Source organism: Chrysochloris asiatica, unplaced genomic scaffold (genome assembly GCF_000296735.1).
Source record: "Chrysochloris asiatica unplaced genomic scaffold, ChrAsi1.0 scaffold00101, whole genome shotgun sequence".
NCBI lineage: Eukaryota > Metazoa > Chordata > Mammalia > Afrosoricida > Chrysochloridae > Chrysochloris > Chrysochloris asiatica.
Genome location: NW_006408619.1, coordinates 4,920,454 through 4,936,012, shown reverse-complemented (window position 1 = coordinate 4,936,012; position 15,559 = coordinate 4,920,454). Strand labels below are relative to the sequence as shown.

General features: G+C 38.5%; 1 protein-coding gene across 1 annotated transcript in view; it reads right to left on the bottom strand.

The window, feature by feature from the left end:
• Window positions 1-15,559, bottom strand: part of LOC102818791 (cytosolic carboxypeptidase 4-like) — a 1,058,651-nt gene that overhangs the window by 333,661 nt on the left and 709,431 nt on the right. The window contains 1 exon segment of the mRNA XM_006867161.1: window positions 4,328-4,457. Within this exon segment, the coding sequence (XP_006867223.1) occupies window positions 4,328-4,457 (130 nt within the window).

Below are 15,559 nucleotides of genomic sequence, written 5' to 3'. Positions count from 1 at the left end.
TGGTGCCTTGTTCTTTTCCAATTCCTTCAATGCACCTCGGACTTCCTCCTTCAGTATCATTGGCTCTTGATCATATGGGACCTCTTGAAATGGTTGAACATTAACCATTTCCTTTTGGTACCGTGACTCTGTGTATTCCTTCCATCTTTTCTTGATGCTTTTTCTGCATCATTCAATAATTTTCCCAGTGAACCTTTCAATAACGAAAGTCAAGGCTTGATTTTTTCCTTCAGTTCCCCCAGCTTGAGAAATGCTGAGCATATTCTTCCTTTTTGGTTTTCTGATTCCAGATCTTTGCACATTTTGTTATAATAATTGACTTTATCTTCTCCAGCAAATATAGCAGGCTAATTTTTAAGTTGAAAATTCTATATGGCCCATAAATGATGTTATAAATTTTGGCAGAAATAATTTCCCCACTCCTGCTGTATAGCGTGTCCTTGGTTGTAAATCTTTATGGGAGCAAAAAGGCTCATCTTTTTCTATCAAAGCAGCTGGTATTTCTGAACTGCTGACCTTGCAATTTGCAGCCCAACTTCTAATCCAGGATAATAGCGGGGCTTCTTGCTACCAGTAGGAGGATGGTTATATATATCCTTATAGGTAACTGAAAGATGAACCCATTACAGAGCTTTCTTACAGAGTGACTCGTACTTAGTTCTCAGCTGTTTCTCTCCCACCTCTCAGATGGTCCCAGCAGGAAGCAAGTCTGTAGCTGTCATGTTTATAGCTAATTAATGTTTATTTATATTTTTAAACAAGCTTTTCACCTGCCACACTTTAAAATGAATGTTCTGCTCTTCAATTAGTGGTTGTCAGAGCGTAGAAGAATCCTGTTTGTTGTGGGTTGAGGATGTTTTTGTGTTTAAATGTGTAGCAGGTAGAGAACTATTTCCTTGTAAATCTCCCTCCACCTGGGAGCTAAGACTTTCCACTGGAGAGACCACCCTTTTCTAAATCTTTATCATGATACTGTGGACCTGATATGCAGACCATGAACTGGCTTCCAGACAGTAGTTACTGCAGGGTTACTCTGATATGGTGAGTTGTCATGAAAATACATGTCAGCATTTTAACCCTAGCTTGGGACCAGGATTCTTTAAATGAAAATGAAGTAAGTACTTTGTTGAATGTTTAGTAATGTATGGTTGGTTCAACAGTTCCTATGGGTTCAGACTCTCTGCATATTCCAAAGACAGATCTAGCCCTTGCTGACTCTGTGAGGTAACTCTAAGCTCTTAAACTACATTACCCAAAACAAGTGTCTTTGTTTACCTTGGCTAGTAGAGGGATTTAGAGGAAATCGTGATAGATTTTGTCAAGGGATACAGGATGATCACAGGTACATATTAGGAATAAGTTTTAGGAAAATTTAAGAAAACAGCCAGTAAAGTTGTTTCAAGGAAATGTTTTTCCACCTACTATACTTCAAGCGGAGTACTGGTGTAGCACTGTGGGCTAATGCACTGGACTGCAAAGTCATTTGAGCCACAAGGTTTGTGGTTCAAGCTCACCAGTTGCTCCTTGGAAACCCTGTAGAGAGTCATTATGTGTCAGAAACAACTTTAAAGCACTTAACAACATTCTTCAAGCGTAGAAAGGGCTTTTCTAGAAGAATTCCATTGGGAAATCTTGCCCCATTCATCACACAGCCTTGATCTTCCCCTTCAGAATTCTTTTTTGTCCCCAAAATTCAAAGAATATTTAAAAGAAATACGATTGTAGTCCTTCCAAGTTTCCAAAATTACCATTTTGACATGGTGTGAAGCAAAGAGCACAGAATTCTTCAGGGTAGGGTTTTTGTTGTTATTGTTAGGTGCCATCAAGTGGGTAAGGGCTCATAGTGACCCTATACACAACAGAACAAAACACTTGCAAGTCTTGTGCCAACCACACAACTGTTGCTACATTTTAGTTCATTATTGCTGCCACTGTGCCAGTCCATCTCATTAGGTGTCTTATTACACTTTTTCTCTGACCCTCCATTTTACCAAACATGATATCCTTCTCCAAAGACTGGTCACTCCTGAAAATATGCCAAAATTATGAGAGATAATGTCTGGCCATCTTGTCTTCCAGGTAGCATTATGGCTGTACTTCTTCCAACATAGATTGCTTTGTTCTTTTGGCAGTCCATGGTACATTCAATATTCTCCTCCAACACCATAGCTCAAATGCATCAATTCTTCTACAGTCTACCTTATTCACTATCTAACTTTCACATACATATGAGGTTATTGAAAACACCATGGCTTGGGTCAGGTTTGAGGACCTTAGTCCTCAAACTGGAATCTTTGCTCTTCAACACTATAAAGAGGTTTTGTGCAGCAGATTTGACTGATGCAATACATTATTTGATTTCTTGACTGCTACTCTCATAAGCATTCATTGTTGATCCAAGCAAAACTTCAATCTTTTCTCCATTTATCATGATGTTGCTTATTGGTCTGGTGGTGAGAATTCTTGTTTTCTTTATATTGAGGTGCAACGCACTGCAAAGGCTGTGCTCTTTGATCTTCATCAGTAAATATTTTAAGCCCTATTCAACAGCAAGCAAGGTTGTATCATCTGTATATTGTAGGTTGTTAATGAGTCTTCCTTCAATCCCAATAGCATGTTTTCCTTCATATAATCCAACTTCTCAAATTATTTGCTCAGTATACAGATCAGATATGTATGGTGAAATAATATAACGCTGGCACACACCTTTCCTAATTTTAAACCATTCAGTGTCCCCTTGTTCTTTTAGAACAATTGCTTCTTTGTCTATGTACAGGTTTCTCATGAGCACAATTAAGTGTTCTACAATATTCATTCTTCACAATACTGTCTATAACTTGTCATGACTCACACACTTGAAAGTCTTTTCATAGTCGATAAAGCACAGGTTAATATCTCTTGGTAGTCTCTGCTTTTAGCCAAGTTCCTTCTGATGTCAACAATGATGCCCCTCATTCCACATCTTCTTAATCCAGCTTGAAACTCTGGAAATTCTCTGTCAATGTAAGGACGTAGCCATTTTTGCATTATCTTTAGAAAAATTTTGCTTGCATGGAATATTAATGATATTGTCCAATTATTTCAGCATTCCACTGGGCCACCTCTCTTTGGAATGGGAACAATTGGATCTCTTCCAGTCACTTGGCCAGGTAGTTGTCTTTCAAATTTATTGGTTTAGAAGGGTTGTTGTTGTTGTTAAGTGCTGTCAAGCTGGGTCCGACACATAGTAACCCTGTATAGGGTTTCCAAGGAGCAGCTGCTGAGTTTGAAGCCCTGACCTTGCAGTTCAAACCAGCAAAATGCAGTGAATTAACACACAGCACCACACCAGGTTAGGGGGATGGTAATATTGCCTTCCGAAATTTGTATACCTGGGTGGATGATATGCTGACAAATTATTCCTTCACACAATTCCTTCACATTGTGATAGTTCTGAGTACTGGTGTGGCTCTGTAGGATAAGCACTAGACCATACGGTAGGTTTGTACTGCAAGGTCAGTGGTTCAAGTCAACCAACCACTCCTCAGAAACCCTATCCTTGGTTGCTATGAGTCAAAACTAATCCAATAACACTTAACAACAATGATTTTGAAGCAATATTTTTTAACTTGTATACCTGGCTTTCTTTCCTTGACAACTGTATTGATTTCTTAGTGCTGGTATAGCAAATTTCCACAAAATGGGTGGTTTTTAAACAATAGCAATTTATTGTCTCAAAGTTCTAAAGATGAGAAATCCAATTCACATGCCAGCCAGGCCTTACTCCCAACAAACTCCCTACAAAAAGATCCTTTCCTGTGTCTTCCAGATTCTGGGATCCCCATATTTCCCTTGCCATGTATCTTTACATGATTATTTTCCCTATGTCTGATTCAATATGTTTCTGCTCTTTTATAAAGATGCCACTCAGATGAGATTGTTGTTATTGTTGTTGTTGTTAGGTGCCGTTGAGTCGACACAGATTCATAGCGACCCTATGCACAGGAAAACGAAACAATGTCCGATTCTGGGCCAACCTCACTACTGTTGTCACACTTGAGTCCATCAATGCTGCCACCTGGGCAATCCAACTCGTTGGGGGTCTTCCTTTTTTTCTCCAACCCTCCATCTTACCAAGCATGATATCCTTCAGATGAGATTAGGACCTTCCTTTGTCTAGAATGGCCTCATGTTAACATATGCTAACATCGAAAGACTCTACTTATAAACAACGCTTGTTCACAAGTAACAGGAGTTAGGGTTTCAAAATATGCTTTTGAGGACAGAATTCAATACCCACATCAAAATGTCTTCTACCTTCCTAAAGGAAGAAAGAAGAGTGACTCACCACCGGACTTCGACTAATGCTGTTCAGGTAGTAGAGGAGTCCTTTGGCATGGTAAATTGTGGGCTGGAGATGAGCACTGGGAAAGAGCCACTGTCTGTTCAAATCCTCCCCTCTCAGTGAGCATCTGTGACTACAGGAGCAAAAAGTAAGCAAATAAATGCATATTTAGAAGAAGATAACTTCAGAAAATAGATCCCCACTGGACAAAGAATTAAACTAATGAGTTCATTTCCTCTCTGACTTCTGCCAGTTGACATCAACTGCAGATGTCTGGAAATCTGCAGATTTCTCTTTAAACTCCCAAAGTGTTGTGATGTCTGAGAGTCCCCCAAAACTAGAACTATAAGAAGGAATTTCAAAAAGTTTGTGGAAAGAAGAATTAGAACATAATGTCTTGATAGTGGGTTATCAGAGTTTTAGGATGAAGTCTGGGAAATGTATGTAGTTCGATGTTATGTAGATCCATGGAGGAAAAAAAATTCAAATTTCTCTAGGCTCTGGCCCCATCAATTCTCCAAAAACATAAATAAACAAATAAGGTAAGATTAATTATGATGCTGTGTATTGCATATGATATTGGTAATTAATCCAGTAAACCTGCAAAGTGGATATCACTGTACCCTAACAAAGAAACTGGGGTTTAGAAACAAATTAGTGACCGAATTTCCCACAACTGAAAAATATGTTTTCCACTAGGCCTTACTTCCATGCTCTTTCCATGATCACACTGCTTTTCCCCCATCTACATGTTGTTACTATTGTTTAGTGCCACTGAGTCATTTCTGACTCATGATAACCCTGTTTAAGTTGTCTGAGAAACAGCTGGTGAATTTGAACCACCAATCTTGCATTTAGCAGTCCAGTGCTTAACTTACAGCTCCACACCAGGACTCCCCCATCCATATAAATGACACAAAGTGTTTAATATTTACCCAGAAATACCCTTTCCAAATATATCATCGTTGTATATCAGAGCTAGGAATGAGCTCAAAATTATACAACCATTCATTTGGAAATAGGAATAGTCACATTCTTAAATACTGAGTGATGTTACAAAGGCCACACTCTTGGTTAGTGGCAGTTCTGACTGCAGTTCTGAGATAGGAAACTAAGATGATGAACTCTTTTTGACTGTGTACACACCCATCACCACCAGAAAATACCAAGTGTAGCCTACTGTCAGGGATGAGAGGAAGGGCTGCCAGGAATCCTGTATAAAAAATAATATCTAATCAACAGCATTAACAAGCAAGGTGTACCAGATTGGGGTTGGTGCAGTAGAGCATCTGCGTCACCTGGCCCTGCCAACCCCCTGTCCTTCTGGACTCCAGATGAGCAATTTGTTCCTTCTCAGTGATGGTGCAGCCTGTTCCTTTGCTGGGACTCTTTCATTTGTCATTCCTTTGGCTCTATTCAAATGTCAGAGCATCAGCCCTACTGGGTAACTTTTTCTAATCTACAAGACCATTACTCCCTACCCCACTGCCACTGGGTTGATTTGATACAGCAACCTTATGTGTTACCGGATAGAATTTACTTTCATAGCATTTACTTGGCAATAATCTTTACAGAAGCAGATTGCCAGATTGTTCTTCTGCAGTGCTGCTGGATGGGAGCAAGCCACCACCCATTCAGTTAGCGTTGTTTTTGTTAGGTGCCATTGAGTGGGTTCCGTGCCTACAGCTACCCTGTTTAGGATTTCTGAGGAGCAGCTGATGAGCTTGAACCACTGACCTCACGGTCCAAACGACATTGCAGTCCAGCACATTAATCCACTGTGACACATCGTTGTTTTACTCAGAGACCGTAAAAGCAGCATAACCCCATCCTATTCATTGCAATATTGTTTTGATGACCCCTTAATCAGAGCACTTACAAAATTGTTTGTGATAGATTCTTTCCTTCTCTTTTCTTTCCCAGTAACTATCAGCTTCCTGGGGGCAGAGTATTTCATATTTCCAAATACTCTGGATAGAATAAAAGCAGCAGCATTTAAATGTCGAATAAAGTAAGCTTTCTATGTAAAATATGCACTATTTTCAATAATCTTGGTGGAAGAAAGAAGTTTCAACCTCCTTCTTTCACTGCTTTTTCATCATCATGTTTCTGTAATTATCTTTAAATATTAGCTCTCTGCTGCTTGTCAGTCCCCTCTTACTGTTCACTGGAAACCAAAAATCTTCAGTCTAACCATTTAGTCTGATTTCATCATTAAAATATTTTGATTTCAGAAATGGTAGGTCTGGTGCCTCTCCTTCTCTGACTTTGTGATCTTTTTCTTGGTTTTCCACTCCCTTTCTCCTTTTAACAGCAATGACATCTAGAAATAGGGTTTATCTGTTGTGTCTGGTGACCATGGAGAAAGAGAAAATATGAAGGAGATCTTTACTACGGATAGCAACAGAAAGAAGTGAGAGTCCTTGAGCACATTCTCTAGCCATAAACCTATTTCATAAAGATTATTACAACAACAAACATGAATTTATTTTCTCAAATCAAGGTATGTACAAACACGATATACCAAGGCCCGGGTTTCTCCTTGACTACACTGTGATTCTTCTTACTTTGACAAGGGTTCTCATCAATACTGGGTTGTTGTGTTTTTTTTTCTTTGTAACAATGAAAGTGATTAAATCAGCTGAGGTCCCTTAAAACATTTCTGTTTAAATATATGAAAATGCTAGCATTATGTGTGTCCTGAAGCCAGCAATTCTGAGTCAACCCTATATAACTCCTCTTTCAATGGGCTCCATGAAGTGCAAGTTCAGAGACAACATCTCTCAGGTAACCACATAACATAAATATATGATTTCTAGATTCTAAATCCCCAAAATAGAAAGACATAAAGTTTTGTCCTGCAATCAAAACAAGCCTGAATTTAGGGTAAGGAGCCCTGGTTCTAATTACCAGGACTGTCAACAACTATGTTTTTGAGGACTTTTAGGTAGCCAAGATTTTCATACACTAACACAGAGACACACATACACGTATACATTTAGCTATATATGGAGCCCTGGTGGCACAGGCAAGAAAGTGCTTGGTTATTCACTGAAATGTTGATAGATTGAATCTACCCAGTGATATTATGTCAGAAAGACTTCAATATCTGATTTCATAAAGATTGTAACAACAACAAAATAACTCTATAGAGCATGCATATATGTTGTTCTTGTTGTTGCTAAGTGCCTTAGAGTTTTTCTGACCTATAGCAATTCTGTATGGGGTTTTAGAGGAGCACTAGTGAGCTCAAACTTCTGAGCTTGCAGTTCAAGCTGATTTTGCAGTCCAGCAAATTAACTGGCAGTACCACACCAGGACTATAGATATATGCATATTGGGGTCCTGGTGTGATGCTGCAAGTTAATGAGCTGCACTGTATAGTTGGTTTGAACTGCAAGGTTGGTGGTTCCAGCTCACCAGCTGCAGCTGCTCCTTGGAAATCCTATAAAGGGTCACTATGGGCTTCAACTGACTTGATTACACTTACCAACAATGACTATATATATATGTTCTTTGAAAGGATTAACAAAATCGGCAGACCACTACAAAACCTAACAAAAGAAAAGAGAGAGAAGACACAAATAACACGTACTAGAAACCATGTGGGCAATGTCACAACGGAACCAAAGGAAATCAAAAGGATAATAACAGAATACTATGAAAAGTTGTACTCCAACAAATTTGAAAACTTAGAAGAGATGGATACATTTTTAGAAAAATGTGACCTACCTAAACTTACACAGAGTGAAGTAGAAGACTTGAACAGACCCATAACAACAGAAAAAATTGATCAGGTCATCAAAAAACTCTCAACCAAAAGAAGTCCAGGCCCAGATGGCTTCATTGGTGAGTTCTTCAGGGAAGAAATGTCACCAATTCAACTCAAATTATTCCAGAATATAAAGGAGGATGAAAATTTTTGTAATACATTTCATGAAGGAAGCAAAACCCTCATACCAAAACAAAGGAAGGACATCACTAAGAAAGAAAATTATAGACCAATATCCCTCATGAACATAGATGCAAAAATTTGCAACAAAATCCTAGACAACAGAATCCAGCAGAACATCAAAAAGATAATACATCATATTCAAGTGAGATTCATATCAAGGATGTAAGGATGGTCCAACATTAGAAAACGATCAATGTAATGCATCATATAACTAAGAAAAAAGAAAAGAACTACATGATCATATCGAGTGATGCAGAAAAGGTTTTGACAAAATTCAACATCCACTCATGATAAAAACACTCAACAAAGTAGAAATTGAAGGGAAATTCCTCAACATAATCAAAAGCATATATACAAAACCAACAGCCTACATTACTCTCAATGGAGAGAAACGGAAAGCCTTCCCTCTGCAAACAGGAACCAAGTAAGGATGCCCTTTGTCACCGCTCCTATTCAATATTGTGCTGGAAGTCTTTGCAAGAGCTATACGGCAAGACAGGGAAATTAAAGGCATCCAAATTGGAAAAGAGGAAGTAAAACTTTCTCTATTTGCAGATGATATGATCCTATACATAGAAAACCCCAAAGACTCAGTAAAAAAGCTGCTAGACTTCATTGGAAGATTCAGCAAAGTGGCAGGATATAAGATCAATATACAAAAATCAGTTGGATTCCTCTATACCAAAAATGGCAATGTTGAAAAGGACATTAGGAAAGCAATACCATTTATAATAGCGGCCCAAAGAATGAAATACCTGGGAATAAATGTAACTAGAGAGACAAAGGACCTATGCAAAGAAAACTACAAAACACTATAAGAAACCAAAAGAGATTTACAAAAATGGAAGAATGTACCATGCTCCTGGAAAGAAGACTTAATATTGTGAAAATGTCAATATTACCCAAAGCAATTTACACATATAATGCAATCCCAATCCAGATTCCAATGACATTCTTCAAAGAGATGGAAAAAACAATTACAAACTTTATATGGAAAGGAAAGAGACCATGGATAACAAAGCATGCTTAAGAAGAAGAACAATGTTGGAAACCTCTCACTCCCTGATTTCAAATTTATTACACTGACAGTGGTCAAAACAACTTGGTACTGGTACATTGATCAGTGGAATAGAATTGGTTATGCAGAAATTAAATCATTCACATACAGCCAACTGATGTTTGACAAAGTGCCTAAATATATCTCATGGACAGGTGATAATCTCTTCAACAGATGATGCAGGCAGAACTGGAAAGCGGTTATGCAAAAGATTGAAACAAGACCTTTACCTCACACCTTATACAAAACCAACTCTGCATGGATTAAAGACCTAAATGTGAATCCCAGAATTATGAAGGCCATCAATGAAAAAATAGGGACAACTGTGAGGGCTCTAATTCAGGGAATACATAGACTACCAAACATTTTGAAAACTACATAAACAAAAGTAGACAAAAATAGATGATTGTGACATACTAAAAATTAAAAACTTATGTGCATCAAAAGACTTTACCAAAAGAGTAAAATGGGAACCCACAGAATAGGAAAAACTATTTTTTAATGACACATCAAAAAAGGGATTCATTTCTAAAATATATAGGAAACTACAATACCTCTACAAGAAAAAGGCAAATAACCCAATTAAAAAATGGTCACAGGACATGAACAGACACTTCACCAAGGAGGAGATGCAAGCAGCCAACAAACAAATGGAGAAATGTTCATGATCACTAGCCATTAGAGAGATGGAAATCAAAACAACAATGGGATATCATCTCACACCAGCAATAACAGCAAAGATCAAAAAAGTAGAGGGCAACAAATGCTGGCAAGCATGTGGTGAGACTGGGATGCTCCTGCATTTCTGTTGGGATTTCAAAATTTTCCAACCTCTCTGGAAAGCAATATGGTACTTTCTCAGAAGGTTGGAAATAGAAATACCTTATAATCCAGCAATTCCTCTACTTGGTATTTACCCACAAGAAATATAAGCCATAAACATGAGTAGGTATATGCACACCAATGTTCATAGCAGCACTATTCACAATGGCAAAAAGATGGAGACAGCCTAAGTACCCGCCAACTGAAGAACACATAAACAAACTCTGGTACATACATGCAATGAAAAATTATGCTACCTTGAAGAACAACAAAAAAGCTGTAAGCTACCATATAACATGGATGAACCTTAAGGACATTATGTTGAGTGAAATTAGTCAGTCACAAAAAGAGAAATACTGTATAGGACCACTGTTGCAAAAGACTAAGAATAAGAACCCATACTAAATGGGGGGGGGGGGCATTCTTTGCTGGTTACCAGGATGTGGGGGTGATGGGATGGAGGGGAATGTGGAGCACAGGGTAGGGAATGGATACAGGATATTGCTCGGGAGGGGGGCAATATACAACAAGGGGGCAGAGAATGGAAGAATAAGGTGGTTGGGAGAACAATTAGTCAGGTTTGCATGTACTGGATGGGACAGAGGTAAATAGTGAAGTATGCACAACCTTGAAACAACAGGGATCTGGGATACAGGGATTGCGACATGATTAGAATGGGACAAAGAGGGGAAATAATCTTAAAATGTTTGGCTGTCTTTTGAAACTTGGTTTCCTTTGAATGCCATTATAAAATAGACATTTGAGGAGGAGAGAAAGGGATAGCCAGTAATATCACCATAGAAAGCTTGTAGGTCTGTCTTCTGCCTATAACTGATTGGAATACATAAAATGGGGCTACAACTTGTCCAGTGAAGGAGGCTTCCTGTGGAGCCTCTGCATTGAATAAGACTATAGGTGGAAACCTGAACCCCATTCAGAATCTTCTGAGATGGGAAATTTCCACTTGAATGGACAAGTAAACCAGCCTGGAGCAGCTAGAAGAACAGAAGATACTTCTTGAAAAAAAGATCAATAGGAAAAATACAAAACAATAACGGCAGTCCGATTGACTACTACAAGAACAAGAATGTTGCTTGCCCAGGGGACATCAAGGCAAGTGCTCGAGTCCCCTCAGGGCAAACCCCCTTCCAAGACTAAGACTCAATGGGAATACATGAGCAGACACGTGTTCTTACTGGTGACCACATTGGTCATTGATAAGGGGAAGTGAGGTAAAAACACAATGATGTTGCGAGCTATGCCCTACCATGTTCAAATTTAGACACCTGTCAACCCGGGTGGAAACCCAGTTGGCCAGCAGCATGGCAAGACCTGGGTATTCCTGTGTGTGTGTCAGTGACAGCCACAGAGGACTAGAGTGGAGAATGAAGTATCCAGCTAAGAAGAGAGGGCATATGCACAAGAGCAACCACATTTGCAGATAATATCCACTTGACCTGGCTTCAATGACTGGATGATCAGAACTCAACTAGAAGAAGAAAGAAGAGGGGAAAAAAGTGTAATCTGATACAATTTGATGAACTTGACCTACCTACATCTATGGATGTAGTAGCTCAAAAGAGGGAACAAATCTTTATAGTGAGGACCATTCCCACCCCCTCTGTACACAGGGTAGACAGGGATCAGCAACTTGGGCATTGGCAACCCAAAATGGGGGGAGTCTACAAAGGTAAGTGACTGGCTTACAAGCTTTCAGAGGGAGCCTAGATCCAGAGGGCGCGGAGGAAGGTAGAATCTCCACTGAGTAGTATTCAATCTGACTGGGCAGGGCTGATGAAAGGAGATGGGGATAGGTCCCTTGTGATACAATAGTGATATTGTTATCAGGACTGACTGTGAGGGATGCCAATGCAAAGATAGGTGTTTTGTGGCAAAAAAGAGGGAAATGGTTGACTTTTCAGTCCAGTAGGAGAGGTCCATTGAACCATCAAGGAAGAAGAGTGGAGTGTGGGACCCTACCCAGAGAAATGGGGATGCCAGAGGTGGAGGCAGAGACTATGATGTGGAGAGATGGAGAGGCTCAGGAATCTAGATCCAGAGAGGGAGAGAGGCTGTGTGCTGATGACCGGGGGCCAGGCTTACAGGATAATATTCTTTGGTTGGTTTATGATGCATGGAGGGGATTGTAACCATGGCAATGAAATGATGTACGGTAGGATGAATGTAAAGTTAATGTTCCCCAATGTAAACTATCACATAATTCACAATAAAACATTTAAAAATAAAATATAATAGAATACATTGATCAGAAAAATAAATATATTTATATAGTCTTGATTTGGCACTGTGGGCTAATGCACTGGTCTGCAAAGTCATTTGAACCACAAGATCAGTGGTTCAAGCTCACCCGCAGCTCCTTGGAAATGTATAAAGGATCATTATGTGTGAAAACCGACTTGATGGACCTCAATAACAAACAGCAATATATATATACATATGTATTCAGAGTAGTCCTGGTGTACTGCTGTGGATTTATGTGCTGGTCTGCAAAGTCATTTGAACCATAAGATCAGCAGTTCAAGCTCACCAGCAGCTCCTTGGAAACCCTATACAGGGTCGCTATGGGTCAGAAACAACTCAAAGCACTTAACAAAAACAACAAAATATATATGCAGAGTTCTGGTATGTTGCTGTAAGATAAGCACTTGATCCCAAGGTCATTGTTCTAGTTCCGCAGTTCAAGCTTACCAGCCGCTCTTTGGAATCCCAATACAGAACAGATATGAGTTGGAACCAACACCATGATACTTAAAAACAATAACAAATATACATGTAGAATATTGTGAGTAAAAAATTATCTGCACTCTGGCTGTAGAATTTATTTTAATCAACCTTTAGAAAAGACAAATATATTTTTTTTTACATAATCTCCTTGCTTTTCAATATACTTTTTCATCTATCAAGAAGCTTTCATATTCTCTCTTTTTGTTAAGTTTTTATGGTGAATTGAGTGAAAGTTTACAGAGCTGATCATCAGTTTTACATTCAACAAATCATATACTTTGTTTCATTTCAATGATTATAATCCCCTCCATGTACCATCAGTTAACAGTATTTCTCGCTATTCATTTTAGCTGTTTTCATATACTCTTATTAAAAAATGTTTTAGGTCAAGCAGCAAACCATGAATGCACTGCTGTTTTCACTTTTTCATCAGAGGTGAATCTTCATCCTCGAAGGGCTGCTTTCAGGGGACCAAACAGGTGAAAGTCCAGTGAAAGAAGATCAAGACTATAGGGAGGATGCTTTAATACCTCAAAATGAAATTTTTGCAGAGTGGCAACAGTGTGAACATTAAACTCACTTTGATTCCCACGAGATGCCTAAATTGCTGTTTTGACATGGTTTAAATAGAAGTGTGCAGTCTTCTTGGGTAAAGGATTAGAGGGATAGATATACCACCTTCAGAAGTGATAGACTTAGATTGAGGAATATTAAGAAACAATAGGTTCATATTTTGATATCTTTATTAATAAAGGTTTATATGATTTTTATAGAAATTCATTTTTATTTACTCTTATATTCATATCTATATTTATATTTCTAATGTTTAAGAATGCATAACATCCTATGTATATGCTCTCATAACTCATCCTCATTTTTATGACATTAATCATCAGGTACCTTTATAAATTGACATGCACACACTGAAGTTGTAGGCAATGAGACTCAAGAGGAAAGACTTTATTTAGAAAATAAATGTAAAGAAGTAGTCAACAGAATTTGACAACTGGACTTGGAACTGTTAAACAACGCAAAGAGGAAGATGACGTCTAAGATTATCTGAGTGCATAAAATTAGAGAGAAATTAGGTCATCGTGAGACATACAAGAGTTAGGAAGCTTCTAGTTTGGGGCAAGTTTTGATTGTTTATTGTTTGTTCCGCAGGGGTAGAGGCAATAGTGCATTCCTTGTGTATGCATGTATGTGTGTTGGTTGCGTGTGTGGATTTGGAAAACTCCTTGGTTTATATTAGTTTTCTGGGAATTTGTGTGGCTATGAATTTGAGAGTATTATATCTCTATCTGGGTGACTATGGCTTCAACAGTTCCTGTAGCTACATAACTGCACATTATTACAATATGTACTACACCTAACTTGAGTACTTTTCCTTTTAAAGCAAATCCATTTGTTTCAAATCTCCAAATCCATTTGGCATTTTGTGTTAATAATATCAGAGATTCGTTCAGTCAGAGGAACGGCTGCTGCTCTTGCTAGGGATTTGTTTGAAGCATTTGGAGATGAAATGCGCCCCATCTTTTTATCTACTGTAGCATTTTTGAAATGACAGCTGCTTCCTCTATGTGCAGAGAATTCACAGATGGACAGTTATGACTGGCTGGCAATAAATTCAGTGGCTCTAATTTCTGAAAAGGGGTCATCCTTCAAATAGAATTTGAAGTCCTGCTTTGTTTATAAGGAGAATAAATGGATATCGTTGCTAGCTTTCTTCCACTGAAAATTGAAAATTTATGAAAAAACCAAGCACAATAAAAAAAACAAAAACCTCTTTTTTGGTGTTCACAGGTGAAGTCACTTGATTTGACTAGTCTCGAACATCTTTAAGAAAATAGTTTCATATTAAATATATTCTAGTGCAACATAAGGATTATGTTGTTGTTGGTAGGTCCCGTGGAGTCGGTTCCAACTCATAGTGACCCTGCACAGGGTTTCTGAGGCTGTAAATCTTTACGGGAGCAGAATGCCTCCTCTTTCTCCTGTGAAAACGCTAGTAGTTTCGAACTGCTGACCATGAGGTTGGCAGCCCAACTCGTAACCACTAAGCTACCAGAGCTCCTTAATAAGGTTTATATGCACAGAAAATATTTGATGTTGGAGACCATTCATTTTATCTGGGAATGTCCTGGTTTTAGCCTTGATAGTTCCACATTCCAGAAAATTCTTATGTTTTGTAGAGCAGCATCACAAGTTGTTTCACACACACAGATTAGTTTCCTGTTCTTCTCAGGTATTTGTAGACAACATCCAAAAAGTCTATCTTTTAAGGCTCCCTTCCCTTTATGAAAGAAAAAAATCCTCTGATCTACAGAAAATAAGATTATTATATGACCAAACAAAAGCTTCTCAGTTGAAATTGTCACTGAATCGGTAGTGCCAATCCTAACTAAAAGGTCTTTGAATTGAAAACAAAAATTGCATGGCATCTATAAAAGCCTACAGGGAAATGATATCTCTATACATCCTGGTGTTGGGCTATAGGATACGCACAAGACTGCTCTCCTGAAAGTCAAGAGTTGAAACCCATCAACTACTCCTCATAAACCCTATACAACACTTAACAACAAGAACATACATCTATACATAGTGGCACATCATTCTTTTAACATTAATTGTGGATGCTATTTATCTCTTTTTTTTT